This window comes from Monodon monoceros, unplaced genomic scaffold (genome assembly GCF_005190385.1).
Source record: "Monodon monoceros isolate NGI ecotype Baffin Bay Population unplaced genomic scaffold, NGI_Narwhal_1 Super_Scaffold_3, whole genome shotgun sequence".
Lineage (NCBI taxonomy): Eukaryota > Metazoa > Chordata > Mammalia > Artiodactyla > Monodontidae > Monodon > Monodon monoceros.
In genome coordinates this window covers 73,012,533-73,028,686 of record NW_021703780.1, presented here as the reverse complement: position 1 = coordinate 73,028,686, position 16,154 = coordinate 73,012,533, and the positions used below count along the sequence as shown (strand labels likewise).

The 16,154-nt window shown below is 45.0% G+C and overlaps 1 protein-coding gene across 18 annotated transcripts in view; it reads left to right on the top strand.

Annotated features, from left to right (window-relative positions):
• The window catches only part of FHIT (fragile histidine triad diadenosine triphosphatase), a 1,443,555-nt gene extending 1,427,972 nt beyond the window's left edge, over nucleotides 1-15,583 (top strand). For 16 of the 18 annotated variants that reach the window (XM_029242153.1, XM_029242160.1, XM_029242145.1 and 13 more), the window contains one exon: nucleotides 15,033-15,583. Coding sequence is in view for 1 of the 18 variants with exons in the window: in XM_029242160.1 (XP_029097993.1) it covers nucleotides 15,033-15,089 (57 nt within the window). In the remaining 17 variants the exon portion in view is untranslated. Of the gene's footprint in view, nucleotides 1-3,020; nucleotides 3,479-6,630; nucleotides 7,229-15,032 lie in introns of those variants that run through there. The other 2 variants (XM_029242157.1, XM_029242158.1) reach the window with 2 other exon arrangements.
• The last annotated feature ends 571 nt before the right edge of the window (nucleotides 15,584-16,154 follow it).

Genomic DNA, 16,154 nt, shown 5'->3' with positions numbered 1-16,154 from the left:
ACAAGAATCTGAATAAGATTCTCAATAAGAATCTTATGACTGGTGGAACAAATTCTGCCAGAGAAAAGGAAAAAGAAAACCCTCTCCCACTTCTCAATTTGTTATATGAGTTGCCTTACACATGTACCTGACAGGAACATAACAGAAAGGAAAAAGACAGACTAATTGCATGTGGAAACACAGATGCCACCGTCTTAAAAGGATACCCTATAGGTAGACAGACAGATTAATTGCAATGTGTGTGCACGATCTATGAAAAGAATAACACATTAGGCTAATCTTATGCCTTTCGCCAGACTAATAAAGGATAAATGATAGGATCATCTCAGTAGATGCTGGAAAAAAGTTGATCAAATTCAACATCCAACTTCATAAACGTAAAAGTTCTAGAAAAGCTAGAGCTAGGAAGGAGTCTGTACCTAAGGATGAAATGTTGAACACTATTCATCTGAGACGGCTATGAGATAAGACTATTCGCTATTAGCCCTGCTACTTCACAGTGTACGCAAGGTCCCAGGTAGTACGGTAAGGCAAGAACAATAAATAAAAGGACAGGGGGATTAGAAAGGAAGGAATAAAACTGTCATTATTGGCATACAATGTGATGCATGCAGAAAACTCAAAAGAATCTACTGAGAGACAATTAAAATTAATCAGAAAGCTTAGCAAGGCCTCTGAATATAAGATCAACATATGCAAGTTTTGAATTTCTCGGCCATTGTTTTAGCTCAGGCTATCATAACAAAATACAGTAGACTGGGTAGCTTAAACAACAGATAATTATTTCTTACATCTGGAGGCTAGAAGTCTAAGATAAGGGCGCCAACATGGCTGGGTTCTGGCGAGAGCCCTCTTCCTGGCCTGTAGCTGGCTACCTTCTCACTGTGTCCTCCTGTGGAGAAGAGAGAGTGAGCTTTAATCTCACTCTTCTTATAAGGACACTAGTCCCATTGTGGGGCCTCTACCCTCATGATCTCGTCTAAACCTGTCTACCTCCTAAAGGCCATATCTCCAATTACTATCACACAGGGAGTTAGAGCTTCAACGTGTGAATTTGGTGGGGGGACACAAACCATCTATAAAACCACACAGGGCATGAAAAAATTTAAAGTTAGTTTATATTAATAATATCAGAAATCAAATGCCTAGGAATAATTAAAGATATGCGAGCTTCTAGATAGAAAACTAAAATGTTATTAAGAGGCATTAAAGAAGAATTAAATAAATGGAGACATGAGTGACTCAGTTTTATAAAGACTCAAGTCTTCTCAGATTTACCTATAAATTTAATGCTACTCAGATTTACCTATAAATTTAGTGCTGTCTCACATTTACCTACAAATTTAATGCCATAATTTTTGGTGGTGGTGGTGGGTTTTTTTTTTTTTTTTGTAAAATTGGAAAAATTAGTTCTAAAATACTGATGGAAATATAGCCAGAGACGATTAAAAGAACAAGACAGAAGTATAGGAGGGCTTACTCTAAAGGATATTGACTTTACAAGGCTACAAAAGTTAAGAGAGCATGGTGTTGGTACAAGGATAAATAGAGTGATGGAACAAACTAGAAAGCCCAGAAACAGATCCAGGCACATATGAACACTTGATATAAGATAAAAATGACATCACAGAACTATGGGGAAAGGAAAATCTTTTCAACAAATGGTTCTGGAAAAATTGGATATCCATGTAGAAAACTAATGAAACTATACCCTACCTCATACCATATGCAAAAGTCAGTTCCAGGTGGATTATAATTCAAAATCTGAAGTGCAAATTTAGAAGGGAATATAGGAGAATATTGTCATGGTCTTGCTATAGGGCGAGACTTTTTAAATAGGGCAGAAAGCATTATTATTAAAAAAGATTGATAAACTGGACTACATTCAAATTAATTTTGTTTATCAAAGACACCATTAAGGGAGAGTAAGAGAGAAAAATGCAAGACACGGAGTGGGAGAAGCTATTTGCCACATATACAACCAATGAAGGGCCAGTATCCAGAAGATAATATTTTTAAAGAAAAAGAAAAAAATGTATAAGCCAATTAGAGAAAGTCAACAGCCTAGTAGAAAATACAAAAGGATTTGAACACACACTTCATAAAAAATAGGTCTCAAAATGGCCAGTAATCCTTAGTCACCAGGGAAATGTATACGTTAAGCACAATGAAATACCACTATAATACCCACCACAATAGTCAAAATTGTAAAAGACTGAAGATATCAAGTGTCTAAAGAATGCGGAACAACAGAAACACGAATACATACTGTGAGATTGCATTCGCATAAAGTTCAAAAACAGGCGTTTCTGAAAATTTATAAATTTTGAAAACGTGAAAAATTTTGAAAAATTATAGCGTTTAGAGATACATTCATTTACAGGGTAAAACTATAAAGGAAAGCAAGGAAGCAATCACCGTAGAATCAGCCCAGTGGTTACCTTTGTGGAGGAGGCAAGGAGGAGCTTTCAGTTGGGGAGGGGAGTGTGGAGTGAGAGGGTGGAAGGGCTGGCAACGTTCTGTTCCTTGTCACGGGTGGGTGGCAAGACACATTGGCTTTTTTTTTTTTTTTTTTTTGCGGCACGCAGGCCTCTCACTGTCGTGGCCTCTCCCGTTGCGGAGTACAGGCTCCGGATGCGCAGGCTCAGCGGCCGTGGCTCACGGGCCCAGCCGCCCCGCGGCATGTGGGATCTTCCCGGACCGGGGCACGAACCCGTGTCCCCTGCATCGGCAGGCGGACTCTCAACCACTGCGCCACCAGGGAAGCCCGACACGTTGGCTTTGTATTAATTCTGTGAGCTCTATACACGCACGCACACACACACTTTTCTGTATATGTTATATTTCACCGTAACAAGGACTAAAAATAAATCAGATAAATGAAAAATTTTAAGTTAAGGACAAAAGAAAAGGAAGGAGGAGATTGACTTTAATGTATGGTTTAATTGCTGGCTGGATATTCAACTATTCCAGGATAAGTTTAAACAGAAAAGAGTAATTGCCGCATATATTCTTCACAGACACTCCACTACTGAAACGGGGCAGGACCCTACAGTCCTTCCCCCACGTGTCCTCAGCCTGCCTTCTGTCTGTGAAAAAAACTTCAGCCGAAGCATAAGTTTAATCAGACAAGTGCGAAAATGCAGAAACAAAGGAAAACAGTCAAACAGGACAAAACAGTAATAGTTCAGTTAGTAAACAAAGCCAAGAACCTTCAGTTCCTCCTCAAGGGCTATAGATAATATTCACAGCCATGTCCTGTGAGCTGTCTTGTAGATACTGAAACCCCCAGGAGGTGGGAGAAGTCAACTACATGATGACTAGACGGTAGCCATGTTAGAAGCTGCCATGATTCCGAGAATTGGCCTCAAGGAAGCGGGAACAAACCGACGCTGGAACTGAAGATTAACTGTACCTAAAACAGTCAAGATGACGCTGGTCAGACCACCCCATGACCAGTTTCAAGGTGACTGTCGGAGCTGACTGTGTTGTTTCTGCATGTAGCCCCTTCCCCCTCAGCCTGTAAAAGCTCTTGCCCACTGGTAATGGCGGGTGGGGCGGGGGGAGTTGGCCTTTGGACAGGAGTCCGCCTCCATCCCCCCCTCCCCCCCACTCCCATTTGCCGGCATCCAAATTAAAGCAAACTTTCCTTTCCACCAACCTTGCCTGTTTATTGGCTTTTGAGCGGCGAGCAGCCAGACCCCCACTGTCAGTTACACTGTTACATCAGAAAGTCGATTCTCCTCGTCTTGGCCATCCTCCCTGACTTTAAGGGACCACGCTGGCCTAGAAGATCATTATTTCAGGAACTGAGAAGGGGAAACCACCACAGAGGATGCTTCATTATTAATGATTCTTAATGATACCACTTATGGAGATCTCATTACGGGCAAGTTATACCAAGCACTTCGCAGCCTTTATTTCAGTTAACCCCCACAACAGCCCTCTAGTATTGTCCCAATGTTCACATGTGGAAACTAGGCCTACGGTCGCTATAGGACTTTCCCAAGGACTCCCAGGTTGTACGTGGAGAGTCTGGGCAACCCAGGCAGTCTGACTCTGCAGCCCACACTTAACTTTACACTAAAACTGGTGGGTCTCTGTATAGAAATGTCCTTCTCTGCTTAAATCCTAGCTAACTAAAGACAAGAGTTGTACAATGAAGCTGAGGTGCAAGATAGAGCTTACTCCTGCTTCTTCACTAACTTCAGGAAAAGTACCAGTATCTGGTGATTTCTGTGCTGGGGGCTTTGCGCAGGTCACTTTATCCAATCATCACAACCACTCTGCCAAAGAGACAGTGCTGTCCTGTTTCCCTATGCAGCGTCGGCTATGGGCTGAATATTTGCCTGAAAACTAAAACTGCATTTGATGAAGAGGAGTGAATCACAGCTAATCCACCGTGGACCATAAGGCATAAGATGTTGCACTCCTGGAATCAGTGAGGACTCCCAAGGGCTCCATTCAAAACCTTTCAGTTAGGGTTTCCTTTAGAGATAGGGGGTTTTCACCAAAAGTCTGAAATTAGCCCTTGGATTTCAAAACATTTAGAAAACAGTTGAGAGAGTCAAACAGAAAATAGGATGCGTGTAGCAGACATGGGACTTTGGAACTGCCAACCTCTTCCAAAACCACAGTTGTAAGCATGTGACTCCAGCTTGGCCAGTTAAGAGAGCTTCTCTACCGTTTGGTGCATGGACATAGAGGGAGAAGTCCTAGAAGGGGTGATATAGACTAGACTTGAGGCTACTGGCACTCATCCTGCTTATATTTGGAGAAGTCTGATGCAGGACAATCCCCCAGAGGAAACGGAGACAAAAGATAAAGGGAGGAGAAGAATTGTCTACAGCCACCCCATCCTTCATAGTTAAAAGGTCAAAAAGGCACTTTTCTCTGGAGGCTCATTTGAAATGGGGTTTCCTTACTTGGCATCACGAGTCCTGGCTACAACATGGGCCCAGATTGCTTGCCTCCTAGAGGACCTCTTTAACCTTGAGGTTCTAGAACTCAATCACCAACTCTTGGTTGAGGTCCCACTTGGAGCCCAACACTGTCTGAGGCACAGTAGGTGAAGTGCGTCCCTGCCCCAGAGATGCTGATGACGAATCTGAAGCAACACGACTGATTTAAGAACAAGCAAGCGTGTAACAGCATTCTGCGCAAGTCGGCAGTACAGTGTCAATCCTACCTGTGGCCAAATCGATTTCTCTACCTTATCCCACCATAAAGTAGTTGACTTTGTGTCGGTTGTGTCTACCACCCCATGCCCACAGACAATTACATGCCCTCCAAGAGCCAGCCCCACGGTCTAGGGTTAGCCAATCAATTTTAATGCGCATTTAAGAGATTTTTCGAAGTGTGCGAGTCCTCGCGTAAGATGATAGATCACGTAATAATTAAAGCATTAGAAGAGCCCAACTGAGGATTCTTTTTCCACCAGCAGATATCTTTAGGTCAAGAAGGGCTATAAAAACCGGCACATCATTTTCATTCCTTTAAGAAAGGCAAAAAGTGGCCTTGAGTATAATTAGATGTTCTTAGCAATTTTCCTCTGAATCTCCATATCGTGTTCCAGTGAGGCTCCAAAAAAGTTAAGAATTGTGGGCATTCTGAGCTGCAAGCCGATAGGGTGGTATTGTTTTGAAGAAGTGAAAGCCCATGATATTGCATGAATCATTTTTTAATTAGAAATAAGCCAGAGTCATAGATAGTTATGGGAAAGGGAAGCTCTGGAACAGGGCTCCCCTTAGAACTCTGCCCCCTCTCTTATCTCTCTGGTGACTCCTGCAGATTCCAGAGTTATCCATTTGGAAAAAGGAATATGCCCAAGGCAGTGAATCAGCATTTATCTGTGACAAGCATTTATCAAGGGTTTGCTTTATACTCTCCTTTCAAGGATCTGTTGTCTATCTGAACAGGGTTTTTTTTTTTTCTCTTTTTTTTTTTTCTTTTTAAGTTTGATGATCTTGTTTGTGGTTAATTTTTATTTCTTTAATCCTTCAAAAGAATGACACTCAATGGAAATGAAAAGTAGTGCAAAAGTTTAAAAGAAAATTATTTCCAATAAAACCTAAGAACTCCCCTCATTCTGGGTAAGGTTTCATGATGCTGCAGTTAAAAATATAGCTTCTTTATATAGAATATCTTACGTCAACTGTTGACCTGACTCTTAAAATACACACCTACACCCTCAAACTCACCCGAGGTCATACAAAAGAATGAACATATCAAAATAGGAAATATGTTAAGTTTATGATCCTTTTAAGTGGGACATCAGATCATGTCCCTCCCCTATACTTTGTAAAGCCAACCAGGACCTAATCACAGGAGGCCTTGTAGGCCACGGAGAAGGACTCAGGATAGGATCCAGTCTCATCTCCCCTGACTCTGCCCCACACTCTTGCCTCCAGCTTTCCTGCTCCCTGGCGGTTACTAGATTATGTCAGACAAGCTCCCGCCTCCGGGCCCTGGCATTTTTTGTCCCTCCTGCCTGGAATTCTCTCCTTTCCTCCCTCCATTCTGTATTTGACTGAAATGTCATCTTCTCAGAAGGGCCTTCCCCAAGTTCCCAACCTAAAATAGAGCCCCGTTTCCTCCTATCCCTTAAACTTGCCTTATTTTTCTTCATAGGGCTCACAGTCACCTGTCATCATATTACAGACTTGTTTGTCTGTACCTTCCACTAGCAAGTAAGTGTCCGAGGACAGGGCCATTGTCTTTAGAACTTAGAACGGTGCCTGGCATCTCAGGGGTGCTCAAAAACACCGAGTGAATGAATGAGTGACAATATTTCTTTAGAATCTAGACCTTTCTCTGGGCCAGGTACTACACTAAATGCTTCACTTGTGTCATCTTTAGTCCTCATGACAACTCTTACGATGTAGATGCTACTATTTTCCTGACATATAGATGATGGAACTGAGGCACAGGTGGGCAAAGTAACTCGACCAAGGTTGCACAGCTAACAAGTCACAGGCCTAACTTGAGCCCAGAGCCCATGCTCTTAAATATTAAGTCAACCCTTTAGATACTCCCAGGGGTCCCCCCACCCCCAGAGCAGCTTCACTGTGTGCTCTCCCCAGAGCCTGCACCCCAGGGTACTGTCTTAGAGCAGTGCTGTCCAATAGCAACAGAATGTGAGCTACACACGTCCTTTTACATTTTCCAGAAGCCACGTTAAGGACAGATTAAATTAATGTTAATAATATGTTATATTTACCCAATATATCCAAATTTAATCATATCTTTATAATATGAAAAATTCCTAATATAAAAATTATACAAATATAAAAAAATAATGTGATATTTTAAATTCTTTGTTTAGAGTAAGTCTTTGAAGGCCGGTAGATATTTTATACTTTCCGCCCCTCTCCATTCAGACTAGCCACGTTTTTCAGTGCTCATTCACCATGTGTGGGTGGTGGCTACTGTGCTGGACATTGCACCTGTGAAAAGGGGTTGAGCTCTGGAGTTAAGGAGATCTTGTTCCAATCCTGCACTTACTGTGTGACTTTTTCCCAGCTGTTAAACTGGGGTTCTGATATCTACGCCACGGGACTGAAGTGAAGATTAAATGAGTTTTCCATAAGTAAGGCTGCACACACCTAGCACAGGAGCTGGCCAATCGATGCTCTGGACGGATGGCTTTCCCTCCCACCCAGAAAAGAGAAGCTTCTGAGCACAGCCTTCAGGGCCTCTCTCCTCACTCCAGTTGAGCCCTTTGAGCCAGTGCCTCTGCTTCCACTGTCTGCCAGGGGTGGGGAGGTCTCCAGTGGGAGGGACAGAGTGGGGCAGGGGGGGGCCCCTGGCTCGAGGCCTTCTCCCCTGGACCATCCACCTGAGCTCTGGAGAATAGGTGAGCCTCCTAGCCCCCTTGCAGGGCACATTTATAGGGCCCTGCATTTCCCCAGGGGTCTCTTCCTGGACAAAATAACCCTTAAATCCCCAAGGTGAGCAATCAGCTATCAGCGGAAGAGAAAGTTTCCATCTCCCTACGGAGAAAAATCCGAGACTCTGAGCATCTTTGGGCTGGAAGGGAGTTTAAAGAGCCGTTACTTCAACCTGTGGTTTTACAAAGGAAGAAACTGGGGTCTAGAGAGCAGATACAACTTGCTCAGGCACACACAGTGGTGGTACAGGCTTAAAACTAGACCCTTTGCATTTACAGTCTATCTGGACACCTGTAGAGATGGAGCCATAGAGATTTCCCTATATGGGCAGCTGACACCTCTCTACGGGATACGTTCATCTTTGTCTTTTCACAATCTGCATTTCATTCTCAGCACTAGAAACTCGGGAGAAGCAGGGTAGTGTGAAATAGGCACTATTCCCAGTAGCCTTCAACTGTGTTTTCTTGCCAGTTTTCTACCCTTGATCTTTTGGTGCCACATAGAACTTAAACGTAATTCACGTTAGCCTATTTGTGAGTAACTGAAGTAAACCATAACTTATTTGACGATCAGTTTCATAGCATTAAAATACGACATTAAAGATGTCATCTCTGTTTTTGATGAGAGGCTCTGCTTCAGGTAACAGACTTTTACCCATTAGCCTAAGGATTTTTTTGGATCGTAATCTCAGCTTACATACAAGGCAAACGGAACACAGTTCTGTCAACTTCAGTGCCTTTTAAATGGTGGAAAGGAAAAAACATAATGACCCCATTAGGCTGTTAAACGTGCTGAACCCCGACAAATTCTCACCGTCACGATCCTTGAGTATTTGTCTATAATCCCTCAGCAAATATACCTTTTATTCAGCTACAGAGTTGTAGACACTCCAGACACAAGTGCCATTAATTAAATAACACACTCAGCAAACTCTCAGAACCATTAATTATCAAAGGTAGCCTGTTCCACGCTTGGCTCGAAAATTCTATTATAACAGGAGAGCACAACTAGAGCGAAGGAATATGCTGGAGGAAGGTCACCCTCAAAAGCACGATAAGAAGCTGCTGTCAGACAAAGTAAATGACAAAGCACGCGGGCCTCTTAGCTTTTCCTTTGCCCCTTGGAGGATTTGAAGGAAGGGAAAGTGTTTCACATTGTAGGGACTCTCGTTCTCAAAATTAGTTTCGTTTGTGGAAGACGGAAGGAAATACGAAGTAATCCTTTTTCATTTCCACTGAGTCTTGGGGAAAAGTAATATCAGCTAAAGATTTAGAGACAAATAAAGGCTGTTCTTCATCAACTCCGTCAGAACGAGGAAGCCTTTTAGGGAGAGTCTTTGCGAGGCACAGATACAGGGACGTGAATGTCCATGGACCAAACAGGGAAGACGGAAGCCTTACTGCCTTCCAGTGGGACACGAGAACATGCCCACGAGCAGCACGAGCTGCCTAGGGGTGGGTTTGCTCTGCTTCGTCCCCCTCCCAACACCTAGCCTCAAAGCTTGTGTAGCTTCGTTTGCCAGGACATGAGGGGACGCCGGGCTGCGTAAATCACTCACAGCCACAAGCGCTGGCATCATCTTTCTTGCATGGTCACTGTTCTTTCTGTTTTAATTTACTTTTTTTTTTTTACATCTTCATTGGAGTATAATTGCTTTACAATGGTGTGTTAGTTTCTGCTGTATAACAAAGTGAATCAGCTATACATGTACATATGTTCCCATATCCCCTCCCTCTTTCGTCTCCCTCCCACCCTCCCTATCCCACCCCTCCAGGCGGTCACAAAGCACCCAGCTGATCTCCCTGTGCTATGCGGCTGCTTCCCACTAGCTATCTGTTTTACGTTTGGTAGTGTATATATGTCCATGCCACTCTCTCACTTCGTCCCAGCTTACCCTTCCCCCTCCCCGTGTCCTCAAGTCCATTCTCTAGTAGGTCTGCATCTTTATTCCTGTCTTACCCCTAGGTTCTTCATGACATTTTTTCCCCCTTAGATTCCATATATATGTGTTACCATACGGTATTTGTCTTTCTCTTTCTGACTTACTTCACTTTGTATGACAGACTCTAGGTCCATCCACCTCACTACAGATAACTCAGTTTCGTTTCTTTTTATGGCTGAGTAATATTCTTTGTGTTTGATTTATCCCTTCAAAGAGAAGAGTGACAATGCTGAGTCTGTGGCCACTCCATAAAGGACAGCCCCGGGGTGAGCCCCGACCCCGCCTCAGGGCAGAGGTCTGCATCTCCCCTCCTGAGGGGGGCTGGTCACATGGTGCCCGGAACTGTTTTCTGTGCCCCGCTCAAGGTGACAAATGCGGAGGATTGGGAAACAGACCCTGTTTAAAGGGAAGTTAAGTAACACCCTCTCATAGTAGGAAGTTGTGTTATTGATCCGCAGGTGTAACCAGCCACAGAGGAACAGTTTTGAGTGAGAAAAATTGCGGGGAAGTTGCCCTGCTCTCTTGAGTCCATCCTCACATCACTGGGTTTCTGGCCACTGCCCTTGGGGAAGGGTAACCCCTTCCTGGCTGTAAATGGATGGATAATTGCATCGCCTCGGTTCATAGTCAGAGTGGCTCTCTGATCCTTCCCATTTCTTCTCCCCCAGCTTCTTTTTTTACCCATGTACTGTAAGAGATTGCCATCAGCAGCTTTTGTGGTCCAATTTCTGAGGCCACTTTATTAAGAAAAAACTGAAAAGCAGGGGTCAGGGGTGCCTGCCCTTAGAAAATGGCTCACCTTGCTTTTGCTGTGAGCAAAATGACTTTCCATGGCTGTCTGCCTGTATCTCCAGCCTGCTACAAACCAAGAATTACTTTTTTTTTTTTTTAAAAAAGTGAGAGCTATTACAGAGGAATTTTATGTTAGGGCCTCACAGCTTTGTTTTGTGGGCGAGTGTAGTTACTCTGTTTTAAAACCATTTCTGTGTCAGCTTTGGGATGGAGGCAAAACAAGTTAATTTATTCATCCTTGTGGGCAAGAGGCACTACCTTTGATGGACAATACTTGTCCCGTACGTGTGGCTCTGCTAAGAGGGCAGAGGACAGACAGCCTTAGTAGAAGTTGAATATTTGCCACTGAAGGCTCCTGAAACCTGTCTCCAGCAACTGAATTGCTTTGGGCCTTTGGAGCATTTTCCTGGGAGCACACTCTGGAATTGAATGAAGAGAGAGACAAGCTTGGAGGCTTCGCCTTCACACTTAATAATTCCCTGCCAGCCCAGGCCACGCTCCAGATGGTTAGATCAGAATCTCTAGGGCTGGGGTGAAGGCTTGGCATCAGACCTCCCCAGGGGGTCTAAACCACAAAGCAGCCTAGGTGAGAGACACTACTTTAAAGAAACAGGAAGGCAGACTGTGTTTTTATGGTCCCCAAAGTTCCTTTGACACTCGACCAAGGTAAATTACCTGGGGTCAGCTCCCACCCAGGTTCTTCTTTAGAAAGAGAGACAGTGATCTGTTTTCTTAGCTTCAAGACAGAAGGGGCCTCCTCCCCTGGGCCTCTAGGATGGAGGAGGGACAGGGTTAATAGGGAAGAGTCTCCTTCATTGACACAGTAAGAAGAGGTTCCCTTGAATATACGCAGAGGGTGGTTGGAACTGTTGGAAACAGAGGACTCTGCCTGATGGAAGCCTGATGATGCCCGCACGTTTAAGGAAACATTGGCGTGGTTCAGTTCAGACCCCGGCTGGGATCCCCTGGCCCCCTGCTTTTACCCTGTACTTACTCAGGTAGGACAACAAACTGCAAATCGACTCCAAAGACTTTCCTGAAGGTTTCAGGGGGAGATGGGCGAAAGGATTACAGCCCACACAGCAGATCTTACTCAAAACTTACTTACATATATATGCGTTAGCATACGGCATTTGTTTTTCTCTTTCTGACTTACTTCACTCTGTATGACAGACTCTAGGTCCATCCACCTCACTACAGATATCTCAATTTCGTTTCTTTTTATGGCTGAGTCATATTCCATTGTATGTATGTGCCACATCTTCTTTATCCATTCATCTGTCGATGGACACTTAGGTTGCTTCCATGTCCTGGCTATTGTAAATAGAGCTGCAATAACTAACACACCATTGTAAAGCAATTATATCCTCCAATGAAGATGTTAAAAAACAAGACAAAACAAAACAAAACTTACTTACATCTTCTCCATCGGACTGTTTTATTTTCCTTCCTAATTCAAAGCTCCCCTCTCCAAAAATCTCTTCTACCCTGCAGAGCCACGGGGCCTCCCTTCTGTCTCCATTTCCTGCTCTGTAAAGCCAGCCCCTGCTCTGAGCTTCGTGATGCCACCTGTTCCTCCTCCAGCGTGGCCTTGCAGGGGGAGGGGACAGTCCCAGCTCATCTTCACTGTGTTCCTTAGGAACACAGAAATACTTGAAAAGCACGTGTTCAGGGGGATCAGTCAAGCCTCAGACACTCTGGGCTTCTGTTCTCAGAACTCCAAAAGCCCACATTTCCTGGACTGCTCACCTGGCACCCGATTATCTACTGCCTTGCCTCACCCTGTGTGATGGGTTTCCCCAAATGGGCTGGAAGCACCTCGAGGATCTCATTATTCAACTCTTCGCACCCTCCTTGGAGCCGCCTTCGTGCTTCAGTAAATACATTTGTTGATACGCCCAAATGGCATTGAAAACACCACTGCCTAAAGGTGAGATCAAAGGGAAGTGGGGACATGAAGGGCACGTAGTACATGTAGTCCAACCAGAAGATGGCAAGGTGAGTCCGTTGCCCAGATGTGCCCTCTTGGATAATGAGGCCGAATCTCCCCCTTGTAGCTGAGCGCTGACTTTCACTTGCTTTGACACTCGTGGGCCTCTGCTCCCTGGTGGCCTCGGCCTGGCAGTGCAATACAGAGGGTAAGCAGTGATGAGGACAGCAGCAGAGGCTCACACTGGTGGGTCCTTCTGATGCGGTAGGCACGGCTCTGAGCACTTTACGTGTGTTCACCCACTCAGTCCTTCCCGCAGCCCCAACCTTGCACGTCTTACGTCACCCACACACACACGCAGCCAGTAAATGACGAGGCTGGGCTTCCGCCCCAAGTCTCAAAGTCCAACATGTTCACTCGCTGTGCTCTGGCAATGAAAAGCGGACTCTGCCTCCCACAAGCTTCCAGGCTAGTTGGACAGAAGGAACTGCTGAAGACAGAGCCTTAAGTAGCCAGGCGGACAGCTTGAATGCCAAGGCCGTGCGAGGCATGCTTTGCAGAAGCATCAGAAGCAGACTGACAGAAGGCCCGCTCAGGAATGGACGCGCAGGCATCCAGGGAGATTCAGAAATTACAGGGCTGGTGTCGGGAAGGGCAGGTGAAGGAAATAACACAGGGCCACGGTGTTTAAAAGACCAAAAATAAAACCGAGGGAAACTTCTCCTAGGACATAAATCTGCCCTCGACAGGTGAGGCGGAGGAAAAGAAAGGGCACATCCATTTTCAGGCCTGCACAGATGCCTCTGACTCAGAGTCAATAATCGTTCAAGGACAAGGGCAATGATGAATGATCGGGAGATGACGCATGTGTGCAAGCAAGACGGGTGGTGCTGGGAACAACAGGGAAAGATCCCAGCATCGCACAGGAATGAGACAGGCCCCCTTCTGCAGGGGGTTGGGGGGGGGTGCAAATTGACTGGTACCTACCCCCTACTTTCCACGCCACACTTACAGACATCAGTGGACCTGGGGAGGCGGGGAGGGGATCCTGAACCGAAGTGTGAAGGCTGAAGCAGAAGTGAGTTGGTTTCTGTGTTCTGGATCCTGGAAGGGAGCAGATGTAATTCCAAAGGGATGCCCTGCCTGCCCTTTGCTCTCTGGCCTTCTTATGAACTTACAGAAAAAATTTAGCGCTAGACTCACTAAAAACTCACTGCATGAACCAGAGGCTGAAGTGTGTGCCCGTGTGTCCTCACCCAGTGGGGTTGAATGGGCCCGTATTGAGGTATTGAGCATATCCTTGAAGTACACACGGGAACGAGCAGGAAGCTGGGTCTCTGCACCTTGGCCTCCCAGGTCTGTGTCCACAGTGTTGTACTCTAAGCCATAAATAGCGAACAGTAAGTGAAAAGCCATGTAAATCTTCACTGAAGTCTCTGGAAAACCCTGAAGGAAAGTCCATTCGTGCTTCTCCACAGTGGTTCTCAAAATCTCTTCATATCTCACACCCATGGTAGCTGCCCCTAGTATCTCCTAAGAGCCCTTTCTTTCAACCTCCCCCAAACTGTATGAAATCTAGCCTGTAAAATTCTGCTCTTTCGCCCCCTCCTATTTAATTTTCCCTTTCCTGGAATGGTCTGCCCTTGTAATGTCCCCCAAGCAAGTTAGCCCCGGCTAATCCAGCTCCTGACCACACCCACGTTACCAATCCCAGTGAGTAAGTCCCAGAAGCCAAGTATCCAACAGATTCTCCTTTGGGGTAAAGAGAGGGTATCAGGGCTATGAAATACATTTCTATGAGCTAGGAATTATCTTTTTTTTTTTTTTTTCCCGCAAATAAGATTAAAGGGCTTCCCCCCACTTTCCTATTTTATAAGTAGAAGCCCTTTGTTTTAGGCCTGGCCTAAATCCTTCAGGTAACTTGGCCTTGAAGTAAAGCTGATTCTGCATGCTACATACTAGCTCAAGAATTCCCCCGATCCAGCGGCAGGTGCCTCAGACTCGTATGGAGGCTTGTTAACAAGCACAGATTCTTGGCCTTCTCTCCACACCGGCTAATTCAGAATGTGGAGGACAGGCTGGAGAAATCCGTGTTTTTCTTACAAGCTTGCCAGGTACTTCTGATAATGTCTATATTTGAGAATCTATTCTTAGCTAATTCGAGGTCTGAATTGGCTTCACTTTGTATATAAGACTTGCGTCCTTAAAGCAGATTAAGAGACCATGCGGTTGACCTCTGGGGCCTAGGCTGTGGGCAGAAGGCACAGAACAGGTGGAGATCCAGGGAGTACGGGCATCTGCAGGGCTGGAATCCACCTATGTCACGCCACCGGCCCACATCTCTATGGCTTCGTGTAACGTGTTAATGGCAATCTAAGAGATCGGCAGTAAGCAAATTTACACTTTGTTTATTGCCATGGTTCAAAAAAAATGCTATTTGTTCTAACTAAATGTCTGGTTTATATTCTGTCATTTCCAGGCACCAAAGGAACTCAAACAAGTCCCAAGGCGTAAGGAAATGGGGCTCGTGCTTTAGGACCCTGCGGCACTGAAAATGAAGCGAAGCAGACTTTATTACATCCTACAATTCGACAACCTTTTGCAAAGCATCTTATTATGCTTGTGGAAGCAATCGGGGTTATGTTGCAATCACAACGACTGACAGGCTGCCTTCAGAACAACGGCACCCGTGGCCCTTCCACACTTCTTCGGCTATGTACTTAGAATAGAACCTTTTCTAAATTGTCCCTTGGCCTGGATGGAAATAAAATGATAGTTAAAATATTTAGCTTGCATGTTGGCTAACTTAAAAATTGACATTTGGGGTCCTCTGAAAGGCACAACTGAGGATAGATCAAGTCTCCTGTGTTTCCTGTAAACCAAAGGTTTGTTAAGGCTGAGAGAAGATTTACAGAGTTTCCTTCGTGGTAGGTAAGATAATAGAGTAAGAAATGTCCACCTTTTCCTCGGTTATATTCTCCTCCTGCCTTGGGTGCAGAGAGGCAGATCTGAAAGAGCTTAAGATGGCAAAATTAGCTTCAGGAAACTTAATAAACACGTAATGTGCTGACTGGACACCGTTCTGGGCTGCTGGAGTGGTAGGAATGTAAGGAAAAGAATGGGGAAGCTCTCAAAATTGGTTGAGGAAACATGCCCCTTGCCCGTAACGGTCAATTTCTTTAAGGAAGGATGACAGAAGTAGGCTCTTTCTTTCCTCTGGTAGATTAATAAAACAGGGGATTCGAGTTTATAGAGGAAAAAGTAAAACACGCCAAGAGCACTGCTACAAAGAGCCCAGAGCAGGACTTCTCTTTGTCACAAAAAGCCTCCTTGAGAATCTCTTTTGGCTTATGGGCTACTCCCTGACCCCAGCACCATCTCCAGCATATGGTGTGTTAGTTTCCTGTGTCTGCTGTAACAAATCACCACAAACTAGGTGGCTTAAAACAACAGAAATGTGTCCTCTCCCACTTCTGGAGGCCAGACATCCAAAATCCCGCCAGGCTGGGCTCCCTGCAGAGGCCCTGGGGGGATCTCTCCTCGCTGCTGGTGGTACTGGCAGTCCTGGAGTTCTTTAGCCTCATCCTAATCTCGGCCTCTC